Source organism: Pan paniscus, chromosome 1 (assembly GCF_029289425.2).
Source record: "Pan paniscus chromosome 1, NHGRI_mPanPan1-v2.0_pri, whole genome shotgun sequence".
In the NCBI taxonomy this organism is placed as follows: domain Eukaryota; kingdom Metazoa; phylum Chordata; class Mammalia; order Primates; family Hominidae; genus Pan; species Pan paniscus.
In genome coordinates, this window is record NC_073249.2 from 78,416,496 (window position 1) to 78,444,481 (window position 27,986).

The 27,986-nt window shown below is 40.1% G+C and overlaps 2 protein-coding genes across 3 annotated transcripts; both read right to left on the reverse strand.

Annotated features, from left to right (window-relative positions):
* FMO4 (flavin containing dimethylaniline monoxygenase 4) lies at positions 1–27,977 on the reverse strand. Of its 2 annotated transcripts, XM_003824653.4 has the most exons (10): positions 27,678–27,977; positions 25,750–25,891; positions 22,134–22,273; positions 18,890–19,078; positions 17,782–17,944; positions 10,331–10,473; positions 9,202–9,401; positions 7,337–7,689; positions 4,673–4,742; positions 1–687 (listed from the first exon to the last, which is right to left on the reverse strand). In XM_003824653.4, the coding sequence occupies exons 3-10, from the start codon at positions 22,263–22,265 to the stop codon at positions 261–263; spliced, it is 1,677 nt and encodes a 558-aa protein (XP_003824701.1). In that variant the 5' UTR covers positions 22,266–22,273; positions 25,750–25,891; positions 27,678–27,977; the 3' UTR covers positions 1–260. The 2 variants fall into 2 exon arrangements, with proteins under 2 accessions (XP_003824701.1, XP_034796320.1); XM_034940429.3 differs by lacking the exon at positions 22,134–22,273 and having other exon boundaries at positions 27,678–27,938.
* On the reverse strand, positions 942–3,202 carry LOC130541443 (DNA topoisomerase 1-like). The gene has a single exon (XM_057302105.2). It carries the CDS (start codon positions 2,771–2,773, stop codon positions 2,138–2,140), a length of 636 nt encoding a protein of 211 aa, XP_057158088.1. The 5' UTR covers positions 2,774–3,202; the 3' UTR covers positions 942–2,137.
* Positions 27,978–27,986: the final 9 nt, after the last annotated feature.

The window sequence follows — 27,986 nt, forward strand, 5'->3', positions numbered from 1 at the left end:
GGGTGGGGACACAGCTAAACCATATCATAGATATTTATTTTAGAATAATCACTGAGGTAGCAGGGTAGAAGATGCATTGGAAAGGGTGGCAAGAAAGAGGGTACTGAAAAAAAAGAAGAAGATAATACAATAATTCAGATAGGAGATGACTGGGCCTGAATTTGGCTAATAGCAGTTATGATGGAGAGCAGAGGAGGGATGCACAAGATACTTGGAGACAGAATTAGCATGACTTGGTGCAACCCTTGTAACAATCAGGTTCATCCTCGCCAAAGACTTACCAGGTAAGGGGACATTCTGTCCTGTAGTTTATCTCTCACCAATTTCAAGAAAAGTGAAGATTTACAGATAAGTAGAAGAGAGGCAAGTAGGACAGGTGCCCCCCAGGCTTTTAAATAATGTGACATGGAGGCAGGCTTGGAGGAATCAGGGACAATTCGAGTTTTTAAAGGTTTCAGTGTTCTGTCCCACTGGGTCAGGATGGCATTTCTGGCTCCATCCCATTTTCCAGGGCCCACGAGGCGGTACTGATAAGGAGTACATGGTCCAAAGAAAACTTCCCAAGCTAGTCTGGGATCCTTGAGGAACAGAAGTGGGATGCTGGGCTTTGTGCCTATGCAGGCAGCGATATCATCCATGTAGGCAATGTAGTCGAATTTGTCTTTGCTGGTGTCTTTAAACACTCCCCTGAGAGGAAAAAAGAGGGAGGACCTTTCATTAATCACACCTGCCCTGCATTTCTCAAGTTATCAGACCCACCCATCCTCCCACCATTTTGTTACATTTTTTGGGGGAAATCAAACCATATTTGGGAATGTTTTTGTATGTTAGGAAGAAAGAAATTAAAGGAGTTTATCTACAGAGGGTATCTGTGAAGCTAATTAATTTTACTAGAGATGGTAAAAGGAGGCAATTAATTTTACTAGAGATGGAAGAGAAACTTTTTTTTTTCCGTTAAGTTGTAGGAATTTATTTGAAATAACCTACAGTTGATTAAAAGGGAATTCATGATAAAAATAGAAGATACTTGAGGAAAGATGTGGGAAATGGACTCTGCACACACACTAAACTAACAATGCCTCTAAAACTAATGATTATAGCAAAAAAGTCTTCACATTAAAGTTCTGCTTTTTGTGTTTTTTTCCCATTTTTTACACAATTACAAAAGAAAAAATAAAAGCCCTAAAATCTTAATTATTTTTCATTTTTTTGGACCAAATACTCATTTTCCTCTAAAGTTATTGACCTGTGGAACTTTTTATACAATAAAATCTTTCAAGTGAAAGGTTAGGGCTAAAAATAAAAAGATGGATATCTTAAAGGGTACAGCGAATGCTCAGAACAAAGGATGATGGGAAAATGGTTTCAGTCACTGATTATTTCATTATCCTCAGACTCACTCGCCCTTCATCCCTCCCCAACCCCAATCTACATGATCTTTAAGATCAAGAAAAAGGTTTAAATATTTTAAAATAATTAAAAAGAAATAAAAATTCACATTTAAAAAGGAACACTCAAGTCAGGAAATATTTTCCCATCATGCTTTTCTGTGAACAGGTGTCTGAACCAAAACACTGCCAAAGCCACGACTGCTTCAAGTTTAATGAAAATTGATCCCCATGACAACAGACAGTGACAACTCTAACAGGCGCACTGGGTTTTTTGTTCTACTTAATTTTAAATTCCTGAAATGGGGGAGAGGGGAGGGAGTTTAGGAATTTGTTTCTATTAAAATATAGAAGTTATTGCAAAACCCTAACTGTAAAAACACACCAATATAATCGGACTTTGCATACAGTAGCTAAGAGAATCCAAACATTTCAGTGAAACAGTGAATTTGCCTGGTAGAATGCTGACAAATTCCCACCCACTTGCCCTCTTGAAAATAAAAACAAAATTCAAAACAAATCATACAGCTAGAATTTTGATATCTGAAATATTTTTAAATAAGTTGTCTGTAGGACAACTGGCTCAGCTGTCCCTTATAATATCTCCAGGTTTATCTTTTCGCAAAGATGTTGGTTTGTTAAGACTTGCTGCCTCTCTCACCCAGGCACGAGGGCAAGCGAGGCTCAGTTTATCCATCTTTCCCAAACCATACTGTTCCTTTTCACAGAACCCTGCCTCTTGAGACTAGCTAAAACTCGTAGTCTTTATCAGCCGTGTCAATGGCCCAGGCAAACTTTTCTCGCTGGGTTTTGTTGTAAATCTTCTCAATTGGGACACCCCACTTCTTGCACCAAGGCACTGTGATCTTAGGGTCCAGATAATTGAGTTTGGAGGTTCCCAAGGCAATCTGTTTATTTTCCTCTGGGTCTGTGGCTTGAACTTCCAGCTTCATCAACTGTTCCTCCAGTCTCTGAACAGCCTTCTTCTTTGACTCTACTACCTTCTTCGTCTTTGCATCCTTCATGACCTTGGCATCAGCCTTAGCACTTTTCAGGTCTCTCCGGGCATCTGCTAGCTGTTCCTTCTTGGCATCAATCTTAGTTTGCAAGTTCATCATAGACTTCTCAAAAGTTTTTGGTGGTGCTCTCTGATGGTTACAAAGAATTGCAACAGCTCGATTGGCACGGTTATAAGAAAGGATCTTCGCTGGGATGTTCTCATCCAGGGCTGTGAGTTCTTCTAGCTGCTGCTGTAGCGTGATGGAGGCATTGTATGTATGGAATACCTTGGCTGTCAAGCTCTCCATGAGATCCTGAAGATGCTTATTCAGAATACCAGTACTGAGTCTATCAAAAAGATCATCTTTGGGCTGCTTTTTCTTCATAAATAGTTGTAGGTTCTTAAAAACTCGAGAGAAACTTTAAATAATGTTTACAGTTCTTGGATTTGATGTGAGAACGTCTGATCAGTCCAAATAGAACAGCTGTTGAACGAATGAACATGACCAGAAAGCATCATATGTACCTAAATTTTTTTATTGGTGTGAATTGTGAGTTGAGAGGGCCATACTTGGTGTACGTGGACTGAACTTTCCACAGATATGAGCATATTATATATTAATATGAAGGCATTATTCATACCTATTTCTGTCAGTAAACTTACTTATTTACTTATTCCTGTCAGTAAACTTCCACGATGTTCTACTTTTCATGAAGTTTACTTATTTCTGTCAGTAAACTTTCATGATGTCCCAATGTCAATCATTCATTCATTCAGTGAATAAATAAATAAATGAACATTAAGTGTCTATCACATTCCAGGCACCATTGTAGGTGCTGGAGATCCAATAGTGAACAAAACAAAGTCCTTGCTGTCAAAAAGCCTGTATTTTAATGGGGGAAATGAATACATTATTAAAAAACCCCAACTAAGTAGATATGTAATATATCAGGTGGTAATAATGGGCACTCTGAGAAATAGAAAGGAGGGTAAGGGGAGAGGCAATGGTGAGTCAGGGTGGGTTGCTGTCACATATAGTGTTGTCAGAGAAGGCTTCTCTCTTATTAAGTGACATTTGAACAGAGTGAGCCTTTTAGGTGTCTGGTGGAACATTCCAGGCAGACAGAAGAGTGAGCGTAAAGGTTCTGAGGGGGTTATGTTTGGTATGTTTGAGGAACAGGTAGGAGGCTGGAATGCCTAAAGCAGCATGGATGAGATGGAGAGCAGTAGGCAGTGAGGGCATATCAATATTTGGGTGTGCTGTGGGCCACAGAGGCTGTAGGGAGCCTCCTGGGAGTGAAAAGGAAGCAACTGGAGGTTTTTGAGTAGAAGGGCAATGTGATGTGGCTCACTCTTGATGCTGTGACAAGCCTAGATTGTAGAACAGAGTGGAAGGAGGGAGACCAGGTAAGAGGTGGCAGCAAGTGTCCTGATGAGAGATGTTGGTGGTCTGGTCTGGGATGGTAGCAGTAGGGGCAGTGAGAAGTGTCTGAATTCTGGATTTATTTGGTAGGTAGGAGCTGACAATATTTGCTGATATGGGGTGTGAGAAAAAAAGAAGAGAAAAGGATTAATCCAAGGTTTTTGACTGAACTTGGTTTTGACCAACTGGAATGAGTAGCTATGAACTGAGATGGGGAAAAGTTTCAGATCAGCCCATTTACAGGGCAGATGGGGGGCGGAGGGGGTCAAGAGTTCATTTTTAGACATATTAAATTTAAGACGCCTATTAAATATCTAAAGTGGAGCTATCTAGAGGGAGTGGAATTAGGAGTCTGAAGTTCTGGAGAAAGATTTGAGTCAGAGACACAGTTTGGGAGCCCTGAGTATATGATGATATTTAAAGCCACAGGCCTGGATGAGGCCACCTGGGAGTGGGTGTAAATAGGAATGAGAAGAGGCCTGAGGACTAAGTTTGGAGCTCACTAAATTTTGGGAGTGAGGAAGAGGCGATACCAGCAAATACAGAGAAAGAGCAGCCTGAGAGGTAGGAAGAGAGTGAAGTCAGAATAGATTTCCTGGACTAAGTGAAGACAGGATTGCCACTGGTAGGGGGCCAGGCTGTGTGTTCCACTGAAAAGACCTGGTGTCCCCAGATGACTTGTCTAAGGCCACGTCTGATTGGTGGCAGAGTTAGGACTAAAAACGTATCCTTCTGATTCCTAATGCGGAGTTATTTCCAACCTGCCATACTGCTTCTCTAGGAATGGCTTTTATACTCTGAATCCTTTTTTTGTAGCAGAATATACTGTAAGTTTTCCCTAGAGCAAGCTACATTTCATACCTTTTAATGAGCTGTTCCTTTTCAGTAGCCTCCATCATCAATTTTTGGGATGGAGGTATCTTACAGAGTCCTGTGGGAAAAATCACAAACAACACTAAAGTCACATGCATGTGGCTTTTCCTTTATTTAAATTCTCCGCCCACTCATTTCTAGCCTCCCACTGCTCTAACTTCAGAGCACATGATAGTCAAAGCTCAGAATGGAATTGCAGCACAGAAAATAATTTTCTGGAGGTAAAATTCCCTGCCCAGCTCGCTTAACCAGGGTACTCTACTGCCAGAATTGTGAGGAGAGATGCCTCTATGGCCCAGCTGTCAGCCTGCGCCACACTCACCAGACACCTGCACCTGTGCCAGTTGGCCTGCCCTGTCTCTCTTCATCTGCTTTTGCTGTATAAATAATATAATTTATATTATATTGTATGTATACCCTCCACATTGTACGTGTGTGTGTGTGTGTGTGTGTGTGCATGTTTGTGTTAAAGCTATTAGTTGGTTAGATGTAAACACTTAAAATGACCCCATTTTAGGCTGGTCATAGTGGCTCATGCCTATAATCCCAGCATGTTGGGAGGGCAAGGTAGGAGGACAGCTTAAGTCCAAGAGTTCAAGACCAGCCTGGCAACATAGCAAGATATTCTTTCTACAAAAAATAAAAATTTAGCCAGGTGTGGTGGCATGGGCTTATAGTTCCAGCTACTCAGGAGGCTGAGGTGGGAGAATCCCTTGAGCCCAGGAGATGGAGGCTGCAGTGAGCCATGATCATGCCACTGCACTCCAGCCTGGGCAATGGAGTGAGGACTGGTCTCTAAAAAAAACCCACTTTATAACCCTGTCTTAGGACATTTTTATTTTTGTTACACAGGGAGCCTCATGTGTGGAAGGGGCCTGGCAGTTTCACAGTCAGTCTCACCCAGGCTCTGTCTGCTTTTGTTGTGAGGACCTGCTCATTCCCAATCTCCCATCTAGACAGTCTTAGCACTTGGACTCTGCTCTTCTTGTTTTTCTGAATTCTAAACCTCATTCTCCCTTAACAGCTTGCACGCTGATAATTCTCTGCAGTTGTCCAGCTTCCCCAGAGACTAAAATCCCAGTTTGTCTTCTGGGTTCCTAGAACGTCCATACTCCCTCTTATAATATAAACTCTGTCCCCACCCCCTGCCCCTTCACTGTCCCTATCCACCTCAGGCCACTTGTGACCCTTGTTAGTCTGCCCTGTTTGCCATCCCATTCTGGCCAGTCCTGCCCTTGTCAGGTACCAAGTGCTGGCCCAGGGTGTGTGTTTACTTTCCACACGAGATAGGTCCAACTAAGCTCTGTGGACTGCTTTCCACTAGGGTCACCTTATCCTCTAAAAAACTAGCAAGATTTAATTGGTTGTTCCTAGATTGCTTTTTGGAAGTTCTGGGGAGAAGCATGCCATTACTCCTATGGTGTGAGCTAAACGAGTTTTGTTTTGTCAGCTTTATCATTCTAATAACCATTTTGGAGCTCACCATAAAATACTTTTTAAAACCAGGTAGTTAATTAAGTCTTCTGTGGTTTTAATGTAATTGGATAATGCTGTGAAAGCTCTTTAACTGACCTTAAAAAACAGAAATTTGTGGTAATTTACTGCAGGGTTGTAGAATTCTTTTCTGTAATGTAAATAAAATGAGATTTTCTAACTGCCTTCTTTCCCCCCATTCAAATAACATTTTTTTGTATGTGCCAACTTAGGAGAATGTATGGTTTTAAGTGTGATTGATACTTATTATATTTCTACAGTTTGATAGAAGTCAACACTACTTAATACCATGTTGTATGCTATTTATAAGTTATTGGTGATTGTTTTTATTCATTAAGAACAGAATTCTTCTACAGCATAGCTGATGGGCCCAATTGCTATGGCTGTTTATATTTAAAAACAGAAAACTGCAGTTCTTTAAAACTAAAATGCTTGCTAATCTAAAATTTTCCCTGCTTTAGAGAGGTATGATAGCAATAGCAATGGTCAGAGAAACCCTGTCACTTAATAAGCATTAGTTATATGTCAAGTACTGTGCTAATTGCTTTGCAGACATTATCCTTTTTACAAAATTCTTGTCATACAGGATTTATTATCCCCATTTTACAGATGAAGGGGCTGAGATTTAGAGGGGTTCTTGCAAAGCTAAAGAATTTTGAAGTTGGGATTGGACCTCGGCAGCTCTGACTCCAGCATCTATGCTTTTATTGCATAATTGACAGAAAGTAGTTTCCAGTGTCTAAAATATTTTTTATGGGTCTCTAATCTCAACTTCATTCATAGTGTATATTATTCCAATATCTTTCTTTGGAAGCAATATAAAATTATACTTCTAGTACTAAATGAAAAGATTTAGGAGTAAATAGATTAGACTAGGCTAGAATAGGATCATGAAGCCTTCAATAATTTCAGCTAACCTGACAAATTTGATTATATTCTGTTGTCCAAATTTATCTCATCCACAGAGCCAAAATCTCTTTTCCTATTCAGTCACATTAAGTGACACAGCACACCCTCATATTACAAACATATACAATTAATTGTACACTAATGTAAAAAATATTTTGTTACTTTAGTTCACATCTGTTTGATTTTAGCTAAATGGCAGGGCACCAATTTTAAGATCCAAAGAGAGGGCTTTCAGTAGAGTCATGGTACCTTTGAATACTCTTGTGACCCATCGTGCTTGGAGCTCTGTGCCTGATAAGATGGATCCTTTAAGGCCGATAAGGCCGATGATGGCTAATGTCGCTCTCTCTAGGTTTAAGGGAAAGACTTGCTTGTATAGAAATATCTTCTTTGTACAGAGGCTTTTAAGAGGTTCTTCAAAAAATGGAAAAGAAAATGTATATCCTGTAGTGAAGATCACAACATCAATGTTTTCTTCCACTGTCCCATCTTCAAAGACAGCAGAGGTTTCTGTAAATTCAATCACGCTGGTTTTCATAGTGATTGCCCCACAGAGGATACAGTTTGGCAGCTCATCATTCACAATGAATTTTGCTTTTTTCCTTTGACACACAGGAGAAAATTATTCACTGTAGTTATTTTTGTGAGAAACTTCAGCAAATGATTTATTTAGCCAATTCAGGGAAATTACCTGCCAAGCTAAGGAAGAGAATTAACCAATGTCTAATTCAAAGTCATCTACTTGACTTAGTATGTTTATAACATGGTTTTGTGTTTCTGTTCTCAGTAGAAAGTATATGGAAAATGACTAAACCTACTCTTTCTTGCTTGGGGTTTAAAACTCTCTATCTCTTAGAACTAATTTCTGGAGCAATGCTTTTCTCAGAGTGTCAGCATAGAGGGTACAACAATCCATTTGATGATCAATTTTGGGTCTCAAATTACTTAGGCCTCTAGGGAATGACATTAGGCAGACAGGAAATTAGCAAGGAACTCTTTAAATAAAAATTTAATACAAAAAATTAGCTGGGCATGGTGGCCTGCACCTGTAGTCCCAGCTATCTGGGAGGCTGAGGCAGGAGAATCACTTGAGCCCGGGGAGGGCAGAGGTGGCAGTGAGCCAAGATCACACCACTGCACTCCAGCTTGGGCAACAGAGTGAGACTCCATTAAAAAAAATTTATACTGATACATATTTTCAGTGTGACCATCATTCTACCTAATCACATCAAACATATTTTCTTTGTAAAATTTACATATCAAATCATCCTTTGCCAGTAGTTTTCCTCATAAGTTGAAAGACATCTCAAGGATAAAAACACAGACAAAAAAAGAAACAAAACAAAAAACAAAAAAAGATATCTTACCAAAGAAAAATATTTGGGTCAAGTGTATAATAAAAATCATATTTAGTGACCTTACATGCTTTTCAAAGACTTTCTTTTACTTGCCAATGTGCAACTCTATACAGATGTATATTAAAATATATCATTTTGGCTGAGTGGAGTGGCTCATTCCTATAATCCCAGCACTTTGGGAGGCCGAGGCAGGTAGGTCACTTGAGACCAGGAGTTCAAAACCAGCCTGGCCAACATGGTAAAACACTGTCTCTACTCAAAATACAAAAATTAGCTGGGCGAGATGGCCTGTGCCCGTAGTCCTAGCTACTTGGGAGGGTAAGGCAGAAGAATAGCTTGAGCCCAGGAGGCAGAGATTGCAGTGAATAGAAATCGGACCATTGAACTCCAGCCTGGGTGACGGGAGTAAAACCCTGTCTCAACAAGAACAAAAACAACATCAACAACACAAAAAAACCCCAACAACAACAACAACAACAACAACAACAAAAATATGTGATATTTGTAACAGCAGGAAATGGAAGTTTTCGTCTTATTTTCTTCCAGCCTCATGAATCACTACTTTTGCTACCAGAAAGAGAATACATATATTTTAAAAACTGCTGTGGTACCTGATGAACAGTGTTTTAGGGAAATGGATTTAGAGTAGAATAAACAAAGGCAATATTACAATTATTGAACATTTTGAATTCTGAATAAAATGTAATGAGAAATATTGATTTAATATTTTTTCTACTAAATAAAAAATGTAAGTACCCTTTGGTAATACTTAATCCATAATCCTCATGATTAAATCTCTTATTCAACTTCCTTTCTTGAATCCAGTTGAGAAAACGTGAAGGCAGAACTTGTGCAATAAAACTACAGCATCTTCTTGTAACCATCATATTATAAGGATAGCCCCAATCTGAAGAGCGCCCAAGAACCCAGGTACCAGTTCTAGTACTGAGAAGTACCTAAAAAGTAAAGTAAGGCAAGAAGGATAAATAAATGTTCATCATTTTGTAGTATTTTTCATCAGTGTGTTTCAAATGATCTTATTCCAGTCTGGTCGTTTAACAACAGAGGATTGGTGAATTTGTACATAGGTCTACATACGATTATCTGTTCCTATTGCTGTCATTGTTCTCAAAATCACTTTACTAGATCTGTATGTCTCTTAAATATTTTACTATGTTTATAGAATTATAAATATAGAAGTATAATATTTGTAGATACATGGAATTGATCTGGCAATTTTTTACATGTAAGCAAAATAGAACTTAAAGTGAAGGTATGGAAAAGCAATTTTACCTTATTTTTAAATAAAAATATATTCTTTCCAGATCTAATCATTTTCCTTTAATTTATGCTAAAGTGCAATAGATTTCTAATTTGTGAATCTGGGCTTAGACTTTCTAAAACCATTATGTATACTTGTTGTGCAAGAGTTGCTTTCATCTCAAAACAAGGTACAGATATCACTTTTAGTAGAGAACTTAGAAACATTCAAGAAAATGACCTTTCTATTCTTACATAGGGATTTTACCAGAATGACAAAGGGAGGGTGTAAAAAAAAGATAATTGACCTGGGTGAAGCAATTTGCCTATATGGTCTTGTTTCTGAAGGAGCACTCCTGAAAAATGCTTAGAGGTCTGGCATCCACACAATTTTCCTAGACCCTTCTTGGAGATAGTTCAGTTCTGTAAAGCATGGCTTTTTAAATAGTTCAGAAAGAACCGTGAGTGGCTTTAAAGATTTTCAATGTTTTTTTTTTTTTCCCCACTTACTCTGTGCCTGCATAATTTAGCAATTGGCCAATATACTTCATAGTTTTGAATATCTCTTTCCAGCCATCATAACTGATGATGGGATATTAGGGTCATTAATTCAGAGATGATGTACCTGAGCTGCCGTTCGACTGAGTTCCACAGCAATGTCTCCTCCAGTGTTCCCAAGACCAATCACCAAGACGCGCTTGCCCTGAAAGCCTTCTGGGATCTTGTACTCTTGACTATGCAGGATCTGACCTTTAAACTTATGAATTCCTGAGAGGAGTGAAGGATCAGAAAGTCTGAAATGTCTAAAGTTATAATTTCTCACTACGCAGGGATAGGGTCTGTGGAAAAAGGGAAGTCCCACAACTATGGCAGTCCTTTGCTTATGCTGCTTGTGGCAGGAAGTAGAAAAAGCATATAACCTCTCTCTCCCTGGGATGCTGTGAGCCCAGATGTGGATTTAGTACAAACTGCCTTGTTAAAAACATAGGAAATCCTGAATTCCATATGAGTGTGCCCTTTTAAAGCAGTTGCTTCAGGAAATCAAACTCACAAATAATGAGACAACTTATATACTATGCTGAATATCCTGGGCAAAAAGTAGATTGTTTCTAGTTCATCTACATTAAGTATTATATCCAACTGTGGCTTCTCCCAGGACCATTACACTTGTATCTAAATACCTACTTGACATCTTCTTTTGGATACTGAATAAAGATCTTGAACAAACAAATAAAAACAGTAGGTTGTTGATGCATGTTACTTTGCCCAATAGATATATTCTATCAGAATGTGATTTGTATATATAATATGTTTACATATTAAATTTTGATTCAATTAAAATTCTCCACAGGGGAGATTCTGTGGTAAGTTCTTTCGTAAATGAAGTAATTATTCTAGTGATTTAAGTTCATGTTACTTGTACTTTATGCTTTATTATTGATGTGTTATTATGCAGTATGCTTATTTGTGTTTTATTCTTATGTTATTTACTCTTGTTTCTGATTGATCTTTCATGAAGCTCCTAATACTCTGTCCATAGAAGCACAGCTATAATGATATTTACATATGTAAGGAAGACTACAAATATTTCTTCTTTTGATTCATTTTTGGTGATTATCTCCTTGGCAGACATAAAAGGCTGATGTGGTTTGGCTGTGTCCCCACCCAAATCTTGAATTGTAGCTCCTCTAATTCTCACGTGTCATGGGAGGGACCCAGTGGGAGGTAACTGAATCATGGGGGCAGGTCTTTCCCATGCTGTTCTCCTGATAGTGAATAAGTCTCACGAGATATGATGGTTTTAGGAATGGGAGTTCCCCTGGGCATGCTCTCTCTCTTGCCTGCCACCCTGTAAGACGTGACTTTGCTCTTCCTTCGCTTCTGCCAAGATTGTGAGGCCTCCTGAGCCATGTGGAACTGGGAGTCAATTAAACTTCTTTCCTTTATGAATTACCCAGTCTTGGGTGTGTCTTTATTAGCAGCATGAGAATAGACATGAACCATGGATTCACATAAACTAAGAATGGTAAGAATAGTGGAAACAGGGTGTTTACAGTAGCAGCAGCAACAGTGGAAATTGTGGGAGGTGACAGAGGAAACAATTGTGATGAGGCCAGTGATGGCCAGAATCACAGATGAGATGAAGCATTGACAAAGAATCTGAAAGAGAAGCCCAGCAGTTTTGAGGACTAGACTGCCTCTCACTCCAAGGCTTCAAGTTCCTTTGAAGTGTCAATATACAAAGATTAAATTCTCTTCTAGAATATATTATTTTCCTCCTATTCAGTCATTGATTCATTCATTCACTTGGTAACATTTATTGAATAGCTACAACCTGCCTTGTTAAAAACATAAGAGATCTTATAGTGCATATCAGTGTTCTTTTTTAAAGCAGTTGCTTCAGGAAATCAAACTCACAAATAATAAGAAACATCTTATACACTACGCTGAACATCCTGGGCAAGAAGTAGATTGTATAACAAAATGTTTTAACAGGATTCTTTGCCTACTGAGGCCCCCAAAGCTGGACACTAAACAATAGTTCCCGCAGTCCAAGTGAGGTGCTAAACCAACTATGCTGAATTTGCAGAAACTGTGTGTGTGAGGCCAGTTTTGTGATTCTGACTTAGCCTCACACTCACTTTGACAGTCTAAAATGGTTGAGGTTGAAGTGGCTAGGAGTTGGAAATTGACAGGAATTGTGGCATTTTTTTCTGTCATGTTGACATGGAGCCAGGTGTGAGGGGCTTCAAGGAGACCACTCTGAGCGAGACCTTCATGTTTGGGGTCTACAGAGCACAGCAACTGGTGCTTGTAAGGCTGTGACTGGGACTGCCTTCGAGGGATGGTGGCTGCACTGGCAGCATTTCTCCCACTGTTGACAATACAAGATCTATATTTCATGTGGACCAGAAGGCCCTGTGGAAGAGAGCCAGTCTGACACCAGCGTAAGGGAACTTTGCCCAAGGTGGCAATTTGAACAGATAGTCTGTGTGGCGATGACCTGGGGAGAACTGGGGGTTAGAGAGTTGTAGGTAGCCAGCCTGAGAGCATATAATCTGTAACAGAAGCTACAGTTGAGACATCCCCAGTAACAAAGCGTCTCTCTGAATCAGAACCTGGGACACCACCTCACAAAGCCAATTTTAAACACCCAGGATTGGGGCCAGTCCAGAAAGAACTTTTCTTCTCTCTTCCCTCTTCTTGACCTTTCCCCAACTCCAATTCTGCAAAGGTCAGAAACTGCAGCTGGTAGGTTTAGGGTTCGGAGGGAGAGGATGGCAGAGGAAGAAGGAAGTCAAGCACACTGTCTCTTCTTGACACTGCTGTCAGCTCATAGCAGGTGCCAGATGGTGGAGGGAGAAGCTTTTACATTACATACAGTTGCACATTTTGACTATTGCCTGAACAGGACATTTTAGTTATGAAAATGAGATTTTTTTTTTGTTTTTGGGTGACTTATAATGATCAGAGGACATTTCATTATCTGAGAATAAGCAGAAAACTGCCTGAGATTTCATCCAGGGGCAACGGAAGGACAAGCCCCACAGATCAAGTCTGCAGGGATACTAAAGGAAAAAGTTGGCTAATAGTCGTATCTTATATAGCCTGTTCTTTCAACACTTTCAACACCACCCAAGGTACTATGCTAGGTCTAAGGTCTAAGGAATGTGAGGACAAAAGGCAGTTCCCACCCTCAAAGAACTTTTTTTTTTTTTTTTTGAGACAGGGTCTTGCTCTGTCACCCAGGCTGGAGTGCAATGGCGTGATCTTGGCTCACTGCAATCTCCACCTCCCACGTTCAAGTAATTCTCCTGCCTCAGCCTCCTGAGTAGCTGGGATTACAGGTGCGTGCCACCATGCCCGGATAATTTTTGTATTTTTAGTAGAGACAGTGTTTCGCATGTTGTCCAGGCTGGTCTCAAACTCCTGGCCTCAAGTGATCTGCCCGCGTCAGCCTCCCAAAGTGCTGGGATTATAGGTGTGAGCCACCGCGCCCGACCCATATCCTCAAAGAATTTGTCCTCTAGGCTGGGTGCGGTGGCTCACGCCTGTAATTCCAGCACTTTAGGAAGCCAAGGTGGGTGGATTGCCTGAGGTCAGGAGTTCGAGACCAGCCTGGCCAACATGGCGAAACCTCATCTCTATTAAAAATACAAAAAAATTATCTGGGTGTGGTGGTGGGCACCTGTAATCCCAGCTACTCAGGAGGCTGAGACAGGAGAATTGCTTGAACCTGGGAGGTGGAGGTCGCAGCAAGCTGAGATCATGCCATCGAACTCCAGCCTGGGGAACAAGAGCAAAACTCTGTCTCAAAATAAATAAATAAATAAATAAATAAATAAATAAAGACTTTGTCCTCTAATGGGGATGTAAGTAAGTAAACAGAAAATAGCTAACAATTATTTAGCCCTTGCTATGCTAGTCCCAGGCTTCTAAGAACTTTATACATATTAACAAATTTACTTATTTACTGAGAAAGAATTTAGCTCTGTTACCCAGGCTGGAGTGCAGTGGCACCATCAGAGCTCACTGTAACTGCCTCCCAGGCTCAAGTGATCCTCCCGCCTCAGCCGCCCGAGTAGCTGGGACTACATGTACATGCCACCATGCCTGGCTAATTTTTTGTATTTTTAGTAGAGACAGGGTTTCACCATATTGCCCAGGCTGTTCTCGAACTCTTGAGTTTAAAAGATCTGCCTGCCTCGGCCTCCCAAAGTGCTGGGATTATAGGCATGAGCCACCACACCTGGTCTGTATTAACGAATTTAAACCTCACAGCACCCCCATAGAGTGGACCATAGTATTATTCAATTTTGTCAAAGCTGAGATTGAGACAAAAAAAAAATCCCTGGGCAAATGGCTTAACCTCCCTGTTTGTTTTTGTTTTGCACTGCTGAGATTGCAGTGCAAAAAAACAAAAACCAACCAAACAAACAAACAAAACAGGGAGGTTAAGCAACTTGCCCAGAACCATACAGTAAGTAGCAGAGCCTGTATGGGAACTCAAGATGTCTGACTCTGGAGCTCAGCTGTCAGGCATGATACTATACTCCCTCCCAGAAGAGAAGGCATTAAGATGGGTCCAATGGGACGTCCAGCCTGGACTGAGCCAGTGAAGGCATTTGAAGGGGATTTTCTTAAATTAAGAATTTGTTAAAGGATGATTAGAAATTGGAAAAGGGGAGCACGAAGAAGTTTCCAAGAAGTGGGAACAGAATATGCATCAAACGCATTAGAGAGTGGGACTTTCAGCCACTTATGAGGTTTTCCTGGAGGGAATTTACTGGAGGGCTCAACTTTGCTCATGGATTTTATATCTTTCATATTGCCTCACACAATGACTTGCAAATGACAGATTCTCCGTAATTACATATTGAAGAAGAAAAAATAGAGAATGTGTAGATAGTTCTGAGTCAATGATTATGTCAATGCAGTGCCAAAAAGTAAAAAAGAAATATATTTGATAAATTAAAACTACTAATTCAGGAAAACAGCAGAAGTCAATTTATATTGGAAAGAAAAGAAACTTTATCTGAGGAATGCAAGTCCCCTTTAAGTTATCACGCCCAGAGAGGCATTGAAATCTAACAGCAGTCACATGTCACTCCCCATGATAAGTTAAATAATCGCCTCTTGAAGACACTTGCTATTTGGGCTCTAGACTTACTGACATTAAGTAGCCATAAATTACCCTGACAATGCTATATGCTGGATGTCATAACTCATAGCCTATAGTTAAACAATGTACAGCCAATGACTAATCAATGCTATTTCTATAAATTAATGAGAATTCCTGTCAAACAACTTTGTATCTGTGCACTCCTTGTTCCCTATTCCCTTCAGAAACCTGCTTGTAACAAAGGCTGAACAGAGCACTTCCCAAAGCAACTTGGAAATGTTTTCCAAGCAGCTATCCTCAAGGTAACTCTTTAAAATTGTATTTTGACTCAAGTAAATTCTTTGAAATCACATTTTGTGCCTCAGCTTCTTCCATTAGGTTGACAATATAGATTTTTAAAAAGGGTATGCATGTGTGCAATGTCAACTTTCAAACAGTTGTGGCGACATGTTATAGACAAAGCTTGTGATTTCTATGGATTTTTTTCAATAGTGTAGAAATAATCCTGGTACTTTCTATGCAGAGAAGAGTCCATGTTCCCAAGTAAAACATTCATTTCAACAGGGGTCCTACAGCTATTCGTGAAAGATATTGTGGTGGTTAGTTAAAAGCAGAAACGGAATCTTAAAAAGTTATAGTTCTGTAATCTCAGTATTTGGAAGGCCAAAGCAGGTGGATCCCTTGAGCCCAGGAGTTTGAAACCAGACTGGGCAACATGGCAAGACACCGTCTCTGCAAAAAATACAAAAATCAGCCAGGTGTGGTGACACACACGTGTAGTCCCAACTATTCTGGAGGCTGAGGCAGGAAGATTGCTTCAGCCCAGGAGGTTGAGGCTGCAGTGAGCCTAGATGGCACCACTGCACTCCAGCTCAGGCAACAGAGTGAGACCCTGTCTCAAAAAAAAAAAAAAAAAAAAAAAAAAAAAGATAGTCTATGTGGAACTGAATTTAGTGTGGAATAAAGGGTAAACAATCCCAAACTTGAAGAGAATAAATTCCGAAAGCATCCATGTCAATAGTTTGGCACTTACAGCACATTTTCCTATAGAAAATGTCATAAGAGGTGTTTTTATATTCCTTTAGTACTGTACAGTTGTGTGTTTAGCCCCCCGATCAACAGCAAGCCTGAAGCCAACCACCATTTATAATATTGTTTCCTTGCAAAATTATGTATTGAATTTTCACTTCATTCCTTTTTGAATAGGATATTTTGTCAATTTGTGATTACATTTATAAGATGTATTTTCATTCATTTTGCCAACGTTTGCATGTTTTATTCTTCAAGGTTTTCCTTCCTTAAAAGTTCTTTTAATTCCTTGAAGATACTTCAAAAACTCACCGATTCAATTGCCTTTAGGGCCACTAATATGTAACAAAAGAGTAGCTTTATTACATTTTAGTAATCCTCAATTGATTAATTTTATTTCCCTCAACTGAATTTGAATAGCTTTTGGCTTTTCAAATAATCAGTTTTGACCTCAAAATGATGGCAATTTGACAGTCATGAGTATATTAAAAAGAATATGTTGTCACAGTGAAAAGCATTTCCAAATGGAAGTTTCTAAAACTCCTTTCTATGGATAGCCCTGGTTTAAAAGTTGTATGATTATTTATTTATTTGTTCATTTATTTTTGAGACAGAGTCTCACTCTGTGGCCCAGGCTGAAGTTCAGTGACGTGATCTTTGCTCACTGCAACCGCCACCCCCCCAGGTTCAAGCAATTCTTGTGCCTCAGCCTGCTGAGTAGCTGGGATTACAGGCATGAGTCATCGTGCCCAGATAATTTTTGTATTTTTAGTAAAGACAGGGTTTCAGCATGATGCCCAGGCTGGTCTCCTACTCCTGGCCTCAAGTGATCTCCTGCCTCGGCCTCCCAAAGTACTGGGATTACAGGTATGAACCGCTATGCCCAGCCAAAGAATTGTATGATTATTATGTTGACTGTTTTGAAGGGTGACTATATTGCTTTTTTTTCCCTTTTAAAGTTTTATTTGTCCAAGAACCTCCAACTCTAGAGAAGGTTGAATATATTGCTTTACATGTTTAATTTTTGGTTTGTTTCTTTAAAAAAAAATCATATACTCTCACTTCCTGTAAGTTCTATTACAGGCAAGTCCTGATTCAAATTACCTGTAATTTAATCCCTAAAATCAAAGCCTGTTCTTTTTCATGACAGATCTGATTGTTTTGAGCCTTATGTGATCACTGAATTTGAATTAGACACACATTAGAAAGCTTAAGCTATAATAATAACATTTATATTAATAAATAAGACCTGACACCTACATAGTGCGTTATACACCTTTTAAAGTAATTTTGCACATATTATTTTTGAGAGTGAATATAAAGCTATCTATAATCATGGGGTGGTATTTCCAACTGCAAATCAATAAGTTTACTTCTAGAAGAACCCAGAAGCATAGGCATGGTCTCAGGTAGAAATGACTCACCAGGAAAGGCTTCCAAAGGTAAATGGGGATTCAGGAAATGTCCAGTGCAAACCATAACAGCATCAAAGACAGCTCTATTTTGCTTGCCCTCTGTCTCTGTGACAACATCCCACTGACCAGTTTCGGAGAAGTCTGGACGCTTCGTTATGCTGCACACAGTGGTCTAAAAGTGAAAGACAAACACTCACTTCTCACTAACACCCTTGGACCTCATGCAATGACTGGTGTGGTAACCATGTCTGTTACTTTTAGTAGGCCAAGTCCCATGACAGGAGGTCTATTAATATTGATTTATCATCTTCCTAGAGAAGTTAAGTAACTTATGCAAACTCACAAAGGTGGCAATATAGACTTTAACTCAAGACATTTGAATCTTTCAGTGGAAGGAAGAAACAATCACGTTTTATTCCTGGTGAGAAAGAGATGAGTTACAATGCCTAATGTTTTGGGAAATTTAGGAGAATTAGTTTTGCCTTATTGTAATTTCTGTGGTTCAGACATCTAGATTTTTTTTCCCCAATGGGCTTCATGGACAAAATTCTTTTTTTCTCTCTTAAAGACAGTCAAAATTTCATCCTGAATGAGAGTTTGGCATTTAGAGGAGGAATCAGCAAATTCAGTATTTTATTTTATTTTTGAGATGGAGTCTCACTCTGTGGCCCAGGCTAGAGTGCAGTGGCATGATCTTGGCTCACTGCAACCTCTGCCTCCCAGGTTCAAGCAATTCTCATGCTTCAGCCTCCTGAGAAGCTGGAATCACAGGTGTGCACCACCACACCCAGCTAATTTTTGTATTTTTAGTAGAGGTGGAATTTCACCATGTTGGCCATACTGGTCTCAAACTCCTGACCTCAAGTGATCTGCCTGCCTCGGCCTTCCAAAGTATTGCGATTACAGGTGTGAGCCACTGCACCCGTCCCCAATTCAGTATTTTAACGATTTATTCGAGTAAAACTTGAGCAGCAGCAGAAGTGAGGAGTCCTTATTATCTTCCTATTTATTTGGAGATAAAATCAATAAAAAGTTTACTTTAAACATCCAATTTTCATTAGATTGCTGAATAGGCCAGCCCCCATCTATTCATCTTCCATAACCCAAAGTATCTTACCTTAAACTGAATGTATTTCAGGAGGTCAAAGTGCTCAGCAAATTCTTGGAGATAGTCCCAAAATTTTTCATGGTTCATGAAATTAGGATAATCTTCGTGGAAAGGGAAGTCACTGTAACATGACATTTCCTTACAGACATTTGTCACTAATGACTTGTAGACCCTGGTCATCCCATCTTTGGAAGATTCCTGTGGTGAAGGCATAGTTAGCTTGTTGGGATAATGGAGATAGGAGGAAGAGAACAGAGATCATGGTGGCTCATGCTAGCCTCACTGAGGGTGGGTTATAGCAATTAATGTTCCATTTGTAATTTTATTTACTTTTATTGATTGATTGATTGATTGATTTAGATGGAGTCTCACTCTATCACCCAGGCTAGAGTGCAGTGGTGCAATTTTGACTCACTGCAAACTCTGCCTCCCGGGTTCAAGCGATTCTCATGCCTCAGCCTCCCAAATAGTTTTGATTACATGTGTGTGCCACCATGCCTGGCTAATTTTTTTATTTTTAGTAGAGATGGGATTTCACCATGTTGGCCAGGCTGGTGTCTAACTCCTGGCGTCAAGTGATCCACCCGCCTTGGCCTCTTAAAGTGCCTGGATTACAGGCATGAGCCACTGCACCCAGCCACTATTTGTAATTTTAAAGAGTTTCAGGAAACCCAGCATTAGGTCTCTAAGCTAGAATTATCAGAAATCATTGGTGGGATTGTATAATTAAAATCAATATATTTTTCAAACCACAAAGAAGCTAACCAAATTAAATAGGGCTCTCCAAGACTAACATTGTCCTTAAACAATTCCATAAATGCAGGGCTTATTATCTGTCTTGTTTATCTTTTCCTTCTTTCATTGGCATGGCTACTCCCTCCACTCATGCCCTGGACATGTTCCTTTTTGCCTTTCCTCAGGGAATACCTTACTAATTTTTCTCATTATTGTCTCCGTATATTCCCAATCTACCTTCCTTTATTGGCTCCTTCTCATCAGCACAAAATACTCTAATTTTAAAAACAAAACAAAACATCCTCTCAACCTATGTCCCCTTCAGCCCTGTCTCTCTCCATCCTATCTCAATCTTCATAGAAGAATCATTTACTGTAGCCTCTGTTTTTTCATGAAGTCCTCAACTTATCTTGATTCAATCTCCATCACTCAAAAACAAAACAACAAAACAAACAGGTCTATATTAAAGACACCAATGAACTTCTTGTGGCTGAAGCTAATCTCTGTTTCTCCCTTAAGCCTCTTTCTTAGCTGTCACTTTCTCTAAGAAGTCATCCATGACCCAACAGCGCTGCATAAGGTAGCTGATGTGGCCCTGCTGCATCCTGTACTTCTACCACGAACTTGATGACACTGTGTTGTAATTCCCTATTTACTGTTTCTGTTTCCCACCGGACTACAAGGAGGGCAGAGTCCCTGTCTACCTTGTTTATCATTGTGTCCTGGCAGAAAGACATGATAAGTACTTGTTGAATGAGTGAAAATTAATATTATGATAACATTTTTGAAAAAAAAATAGTACAGCTGGCCCTCTGTATCTGTAGGTTCTAGATCCATGGATTCAATCAACCAAGGATGGAAAATATTTGGGAAGAATAAAGGATTCTTCCATATGTATTGAACGTGTACATATTTCTTTCCTCGTGATTATTCCCTAAACATTACAGTGTAACAGCTATTTATATAGCATTTATATTGTATTAGGCATTATAAGTAATCTAGAGAACATTTAAAATATTCAGGAGGATGTGTGTAGGCTACATGCAAATATTATGCCATTTTCTATTAGGAACTTGAGCATTTGTGAATTTTGGTATCCACAGCAAAACCAAAGGGATACCTAAACCCCCACGGACACCAAGAGACAACTGTATATATATGACTGAGAGAAATTACATTGAAATGTTAATAGTACTAATTTGTGAGTATTGTTACTTACTTTATATTTTTCTTTTTTTCCCCTATTTGTTTACCTCAAGATTGTTTTCTAAACTTAATCTGTATTACTTTAGAATAGAAGAAGTAAACCAAACCAACTGTGGGGTCAAATAGCAGAAGCTACATAAACCAGACCCAATATTTTCCTTCCACATTAACATTTGGTGGCTTGATGAGGTTAACAATATACCAATTTTTTTTTTCTCCTAGTATACTATAATCCTAGGGTTATGGTTACTCCTGCTTATATGTAGTTGCTTATTCTGTTTTATTCATCATCCATCAGAGATCTATTAATAGCAAACAACATGTCTTCTATGAAGGCTTCTCTCTCATGCCTGTTGAACGAATGCCACTCTTCTTTTCCCCTATAGCATTTAGTACTTGGGCCTGCCTAGCTTCCATCTTATTATTATTATTTTTTTTGTTTTTCATTTTATTTTTTGTAGAGATAGGGTCTCACTATGCCGCCCATGCTGGTCTTGAGCTCCTGGCCTCAAGTGATCCTCCCACCTCAGCCTCCCAAAGTGCTGGGATTACAGGCATAAACCTTCTGATACCTCCTTATACTTCACCACTGGGGCAGATCCCTCAGTCCCTACTGGATACCCTGCTACTTCCAATAACCAGCACCAATCCTGACCAGAGGCAGGTGGTATTTAACCACTTCCATCCCCACTGTCTGATGCTCAAGTCACCTAACAGGTGGCCTGGACCTGAGTGTAGCCTCCGAGGCTAAATATTCCACTTCAAAGAAGGATTGGTTAGTGCCTGAGTTCTTTGTATTCTGAAAATGTGACAGGGAACCCTCCCCCTCCCACAAGGCCTTCCAAGATCTGGGGCCATGCCTCACTCTTGCCAGTTCTGTTCCTAAAGACCTGAACAATGTCTGGGGGTTGTGGTTCCACTCCCTGTTGCCAACTTCCATTCTCCCTAGAGTGTAATCTGTTTTATGTTCACCAATGCTATTCAGTTTGCCTGATGTTACACTCTGCTGCTTTGTCTTAGAATGTCCACGGTCCAGAAATCATCATAAATGTCCAATACTATGCTTATTTATCAGAGTTAACTCTTTTTTCCTCTCTCTTCCAACTGTCCCTGACCCGAGTCTGCGCATTCTCAAGATTCCTCACCAATCAGACTGCATCCTGCCTAATGTTTAACACTGCATTATGCACTTGTTTGTGCTGTTGCAGTAAGCCACTCCCTTACTTGATCACCAAGGCAGGCTAAAGCCACCATGTCTGAGCAGAGACAAAGCAAATGGCCAGATCATGACTGATAGAGATGAACCACGTACAGTAAACTTCCATAATCCCCCAATGTCATCACTTCTCTCAAAGCAGGTGGGCTCCAGGTCCTCATCCACACAGCATTTGATGGAGGAGAGGCCACTCACACCAGCTCCAATCACTGCAACTTTCTTGGCCATGGTATGCTCTGTTAGAGGAAAGTCAAGCAGAACTTCTTTATTTAATAAGTTTGGAAGGGAGCCCTTGTCAAAAGACTCAACTTTTATAGTGCTATATATGCCTTTTTTTCATCTTTGAGTGGGGGTAGAATCACATGCTGCTTAAAAATCCAGGCTCTGAAATCAGATTGTTTTGGTTTAAGTCTTGGCTTCACTACTTATTAACTGTGTGATCTTGGGCTAACTATCCTGTCTAGGACTCAGTTTTCTCACCTGTAAAATGTGAATGGTAATAATAGTGATACCAACAGGAGGCAAGGAAATACTGAGTAGGAGAGAGCAGTTCCCTGGCAAAGGCCCCACCCTCAAGCCTGGAAACCTACAGCCCTAAATGAGAACAGGCATTCCTGTTTTTGCACCCCAATGTTGCCTTTTCCAAGACCACTCTGGCCCACCATGCCCTATCCCATGCCCATATAAACCCCAAGCTCCAGTGGCAGAGCAGAGCAGTGTGGCAGAGAAGGAGAGAAGAGAAGGAGTGTTTGAATATCAAGAGGAGTTCAGCTGGGGATGGTTGGAAAGATCGGCCCAGGATGGCCAAACTCCAGGGGAAGATCATCTTCCCACTCCATCCCCTTTCCAGCTCCCCAGCAAGCCCACTGAGATCCACCTCCACCACTCAATAAAATACCCACATTCACCATCCTTCAAGTCCATGTGACCTGATTCTTCCTGGACTTTGGACAAGGACCTGGGTACCAAAAGGGCAGGTGTAAAAGACTGTCGCCTGAATCTCCACTGAACTAGTAATACTTAGCTGTCTGTAAATAGCAACTGCTAAAAGAGCATTAATTTTATGACACCTCTAGATCCTACTGTGGGGCCAGAGCCCAAAAGCACTAGCCCTGGCTCCTGCACCTGCCTGTCTGCATGCTTCCCTTCCCATAAGGGGTCTGAACATGCAAACAAGCCACACCCCCGTAGCAAGTTCTGCGAGGGCTCAGGGAACTCTTCCGTTTTAATAGTAATAATAATAATGACTTTAAAGGGTTGTTATGAAGATTAAATGACTGATAAATGTTGGAATGGTTTTAGAAGTGTGCCTGCTACATAGTAAGTGCTCAACTAAATTTAGCTATTACCGGTTGAACAGCCCAAACCCCCAAATCCAAAATTTGAAATACTCCAAAATCCAAAACTTTTTGAATACTGACATGAAATTCAAAAGAAATGCTCACTAGAGTATTTCAGATTTTAGATTTGGGATGTTCAACCAGTAAGTATAATGAAAATATTCCAAAATCTGAAAAGACTTGAAATGTGAAACATTTATTTTTTATTTATTTTAATTTTTTTAAATAGAAATGGGGTCTCACCATATTGCCCAGGCTGTTCTTGAACTCCTGGGCTCAGGTGATCCTCCTGCCTTGGCCTCCCAAAGTGCTAGTATTACAGGAGTGAGCCACCATGTTCATCCTAGTGAAACATTTCTCATCCCAACTATTATTATTATTATTATTATTATTTTGAGACAGTCTTGCTCTGTCACCCAGGCTGGAGTGCAGTGGCACAATCTCAGCTCACTGCAACCTCCACTTCCTAGGTTCAAGTGATTCTTATGCCTCAGCCTCCCAAGTAGCTGGGATTACAGGTGCCTGTCACCACGCCCAGCTAATTTTTGTATTTTTTAGTAGACATGGGGTTTCACCATGTTGGCCAGGCTGGTCTCGAACTCCTGACCTCAGGTGATCTGCTGGCCTCAGCCTCCCAAAATGCTTGGATTACAGACGTAAGCCACCATGCCCAGCCTGGTCCCAAGTATTTTGGATAAGGAGTACTCAATCTGTGGTATTACTATTAGAGAGTGTAGACAGTACCTTGACCCCGTTGGGATGCTAGAATTTGTCAGTATTAAAGGGGCTCTTTGCTATCACTTTGCCTCTGAATCCTAGGAATTTCAGTCAGTAGAAATGTTGGTTTTGATTCAAAGCATTTAGAGTCCTAAAGAATAGCTGGTCACGGTCATGCCTTGCCATAAAACAAGCATATTACATGGGTTGAGGGGAGGTTCTTAGCTTGCAGAGGCAAGACTGACCATAATAGAAAATAAAGTCCCCAAGGAACGTCATAAGGGATATTCTGGAGCCCACGACGATGTCAGCTAGAAATGGGGATGCTCATGCTTGTCAGCGGGAACTGGAGGAAGTATACACATACACACACATGGGGATATAGGACCAGTTTTTACCAGTTTTTCTGGATTTTATCATTTCTGCACATTTCATATTGCTTTTGCCTCAATCAAATGGGCTGAATTAATTCTAGTAAATCAAGTTTATGTCACACTGAGGCCCTTAATATGTCATGTAGACTTAGTTGCAAGTGCTGCTTTTCCCTGCAACCCACTTGGCCAACTCAGAAGACACATAAACGATAGTTGAGACCTCAAAGTATTCCATTGTTTTATGAAATATATATAACTCATTTCACTTTGCCTTGGAAGATACAGCATTTTTTGAGGAAAGATCTAGCTGTGTAACCCCTGTGTGATTTTTGTAGTCTCATGTCACTTATCACAGTGGTATTTGCCTTGGGGAAACAAGAGAGCATATATTTTTTGAGCTATTAGGACCAGTAAATGGGAAATTAGCATAATCATTTGAAACAACTTAAGACTACACTGCTATTAAGAGGCAGAGTTTGCACTGAGTGTGGATTTCAGGATCTGAAACCAAGATGTGAACATGCTGTTGGTCTGAGAGCCTGAGATATCCTGTGGTTCCCGTCACTAAGCCTCTTCCTTCATCTTTGCTCAGGTTTGCTGCTGCACCTTTGGGATGGGCTTGGAGTTTTTCTCTATGGCTCTGTAGCTTGTCTCTTAATCAGATCAGAAGCCCCAGGCACAAAATGTAAGATAATTTACTGACTGGAGGGAGTAAAGAAAGACTCCTGAGTCCTCCAGGAACCCTTAGACTTACCTGACCCTAAGGCAGATTCATGAACTTGCAGTGAGGATCAGAAGGATTTCCTAGGGCTGCCAATTTCTGAATGTATTTGCTGCCTTGCCTTTGTAAGGCTGAGATTGCCATACCTGGCTTCATTATGTATTACAAAATGCATCATTTTTCCTCTTAGACTTTTTATTTGGGAGCCCCTATTTAGTTGAGAGAGCTATATGGAATGCAATGAAAATGGATTTTGGAGGCAGCAGAGTTGGGTTTGAACTTTCTCTGCTACCAACTAGCCATATGACCCTGAGCAACCGACTGAAGCAACCTTAGATATATTATTTGTAAAATAATAAAAATATCTATGTTGAAGGATTGTTTGCATTTTAAAAAACTTGATATTACTTACACAAAAAAGTGCCTTGCACAAAATATTTACTCAGTGTTCATTCTCTACCTCCCTACTTGTCTCCTGTCTTCCTTCTCTTCTCCTTGGAAAAGACAGTTCATACAGATAAAATGTATCAACAAGTTTGGAAAGGAGTAGGCAGACATACCTGTGTTTTCCTTTGAGTTGAGAAGTAGGAGGTTTAGACAGCTTCTAATCAGAAACAAATGGCCTCCACCAATAAGAATACTTGAATTTCCAGGCCACTAGGTAGAGGCCCGGGGCTGGCAGGTCTTTGCTGTGCTCTATCTCTGCAATAATAACGTAAAAAGAAATGACTGCTAACTGAATTGCCAAAGTGAAAAATATACTGATGTGAATAGACTGGAAGCAAATTAATTCATTCAACAAATATGCCCTGGGTACCTCTAAGTGCAGGTCCTAAGCTAGGTGTGGGGCCCTGAAGATAATGAAGACCCTGCAACTAAGAAATAGTAGTAAAGTCTTAGAATTTAAAAAAGACCGTGACTGCTCTTAAGATGTTGTATATGGAGAGGCTGACGCTACCTTGTGCTAAGTCCTATGGTAGCAGCATGCTCTGGGCATGAATGCTTGCACTCTCCTGGCCTGTTTATTATCCCTGTCTAGAGACCTAGTTAGTGACACAGAGTGGGCTGTGGGGTTAAAAAGGTGCTGGGCAAAAGCACTTTAAGGACTGACTTAGAGACTCTACAGGCAGTAGAAACAAATTGGGAATTAGCACCTTTTAAAATTAATCCGTATTTACAGACTATAAATTTCTGAATGGGAGCAACCTTTTAAAATTTTGCCTTGAGTCAGTAGAGGAAGGTAGTGAGTGAACTGGAAATTGAGAGATCTGAGTTCTAGTTCTGCTTCTGCCTCTAAGCAGCCTGTAACCCTGGACACAATTCTCAATTTCTCTGAGCCAGTGCTTCCACATTTGTAAAACAGAGGGTTCAAGTGGCTTTCTCTTTGTTTCCTTCAAGCTTGAAAGGACTGTTCTTATGTCTGAAAACCAAGTAATTGGTGCAAAAAAAAAAAAAAAGATATGAATTCAAAGGTAGGCGAGAATACTGCAGGCTTGAAGGATTGGGAGAACGTGTGTGCAAACTCTGCAAACTATAAAGTGGACTTCATAAGGTACTTGGTTGCTCAAAGGTGCTTATATTTATTTATTTATTTATTTATTTATTTGAGTTGGAGTCTCACTCTGTCTTCCAGGCTGGAATGCAGTGGCACAATTTCGGCTCACTGCAACCTCCACCTCCTGGGTTCAAGTGATTCTCCTGCCTCAGCCTCCTGAGTAGCTGAGACTACAGGCAGGCGGCACCACGCCTGGCTAATTTTTGTATTTTTAGTAGAGACGGGGTTTCACCATGTTGGTCAGGCTGGTCTCAAACTCCTGATCTCAAGTGGTCTGCCCTCCTCGGCTTTCCAAAGTACTGGGATTACAGGCGTGAGCCACCGTGCCAGCCATAGGTTGCTTATATTTAGTCCCTTGGCAGAAAGGAGCCCTGACCTATTGAACTAGACCTTTGTACAACGGGAAAACCCCACCCTATACCTGACTGACCAGCAAATGTAGGAATCCTTTATGAGACATGGAGAGACTTGGGTGATTTGCAAATCATGTAATCAATTATGATTTCTTTGAATTTGAAATTTGATCATTTTATGTTTCTTATCATCATCCTACCATGCTCTTGCTTTGTTACAGTATTTTTTCCCCACACCATCTATGGGGTATTTGTTTCCCAATGGCTGGCATTTCCATCGCATTCATAAGATGAAATCAGAGGTCACTGGAGTCACTGAAAGTCTCATGATTCTGTTTATCTCACTGACACTTTCCTTTTGGATGGTTCTGTCCACAACATAACTTTGTTTCCTTACAACTTCCCTTTGCTTCCTGACTCTCTCCTTAATTCTCTTGCTTTAGCCCTAGTCAAGAGACCCCAAAAGAAGATAATCACATTCATTCTTAAGGAACACACTCCAAGAAAAACATTCATCTTTTGTGAAAGCAGTTTCTGGATCATTTCCCCATTAAAAAAAAAAAAAATCCAGGACACTTACCTTGGTTAGCATAGAGCAGATTCTTTGACTTAAATTATTTCTCAAAGTCAAGGAAAGTGTTTGTCTTTTTTTTTTTTTAAAAAGCTCAAAACCCAAATTCTTTTTTCTGAAAGAAAAATAAATGGAAAGATGACTTTTGTAAAAGTGCCCTCAGTTTAAAACAAAAGCCATTCGTCTTTTCTGTTATGCTAGTGACAGCAGAAAGTATACGGACTAAGGAAAAAAAGTTGTGTAAGAGGCAAGCGTGATACTTCCGTGATCTTAAGCGAGGGCGGAATGGTGAGTTAGAATACAGCTGTTGGATTGGCA

Bases quoted from the DNA above. Each gene is read 5' to 3' on its own strand.
- FMO4 (XM_003824653.4), bottom strand. From the start codon at position 22,265: ATGGCCAAGAAAGTTGCAGTGATTGGAGCTGGTGTGAGTGGCCTCTCC. The intron at 19,079-22,133 runs GTACGTGGTTCA...CCTTCACCACAG, and splicing joins GGGGATTATGGAAGTTTACT to GAATCTTCCAAAGATGGGAT. The intron at 7,690-9,201 runs GTACTTACATTT...TGTGTGTCAAAG, and splicing joins GGATTAAGTATTACCAAAGG to GAAAAAAGCAAAATTCATTG.
- LOC130541443 (XM_057302105.2), bottom strand. From the start codon at position 2,773: ATGAAGAAAAAGCAGCCCAAAGATGATCTTTTTGATAGACTCAGTACT.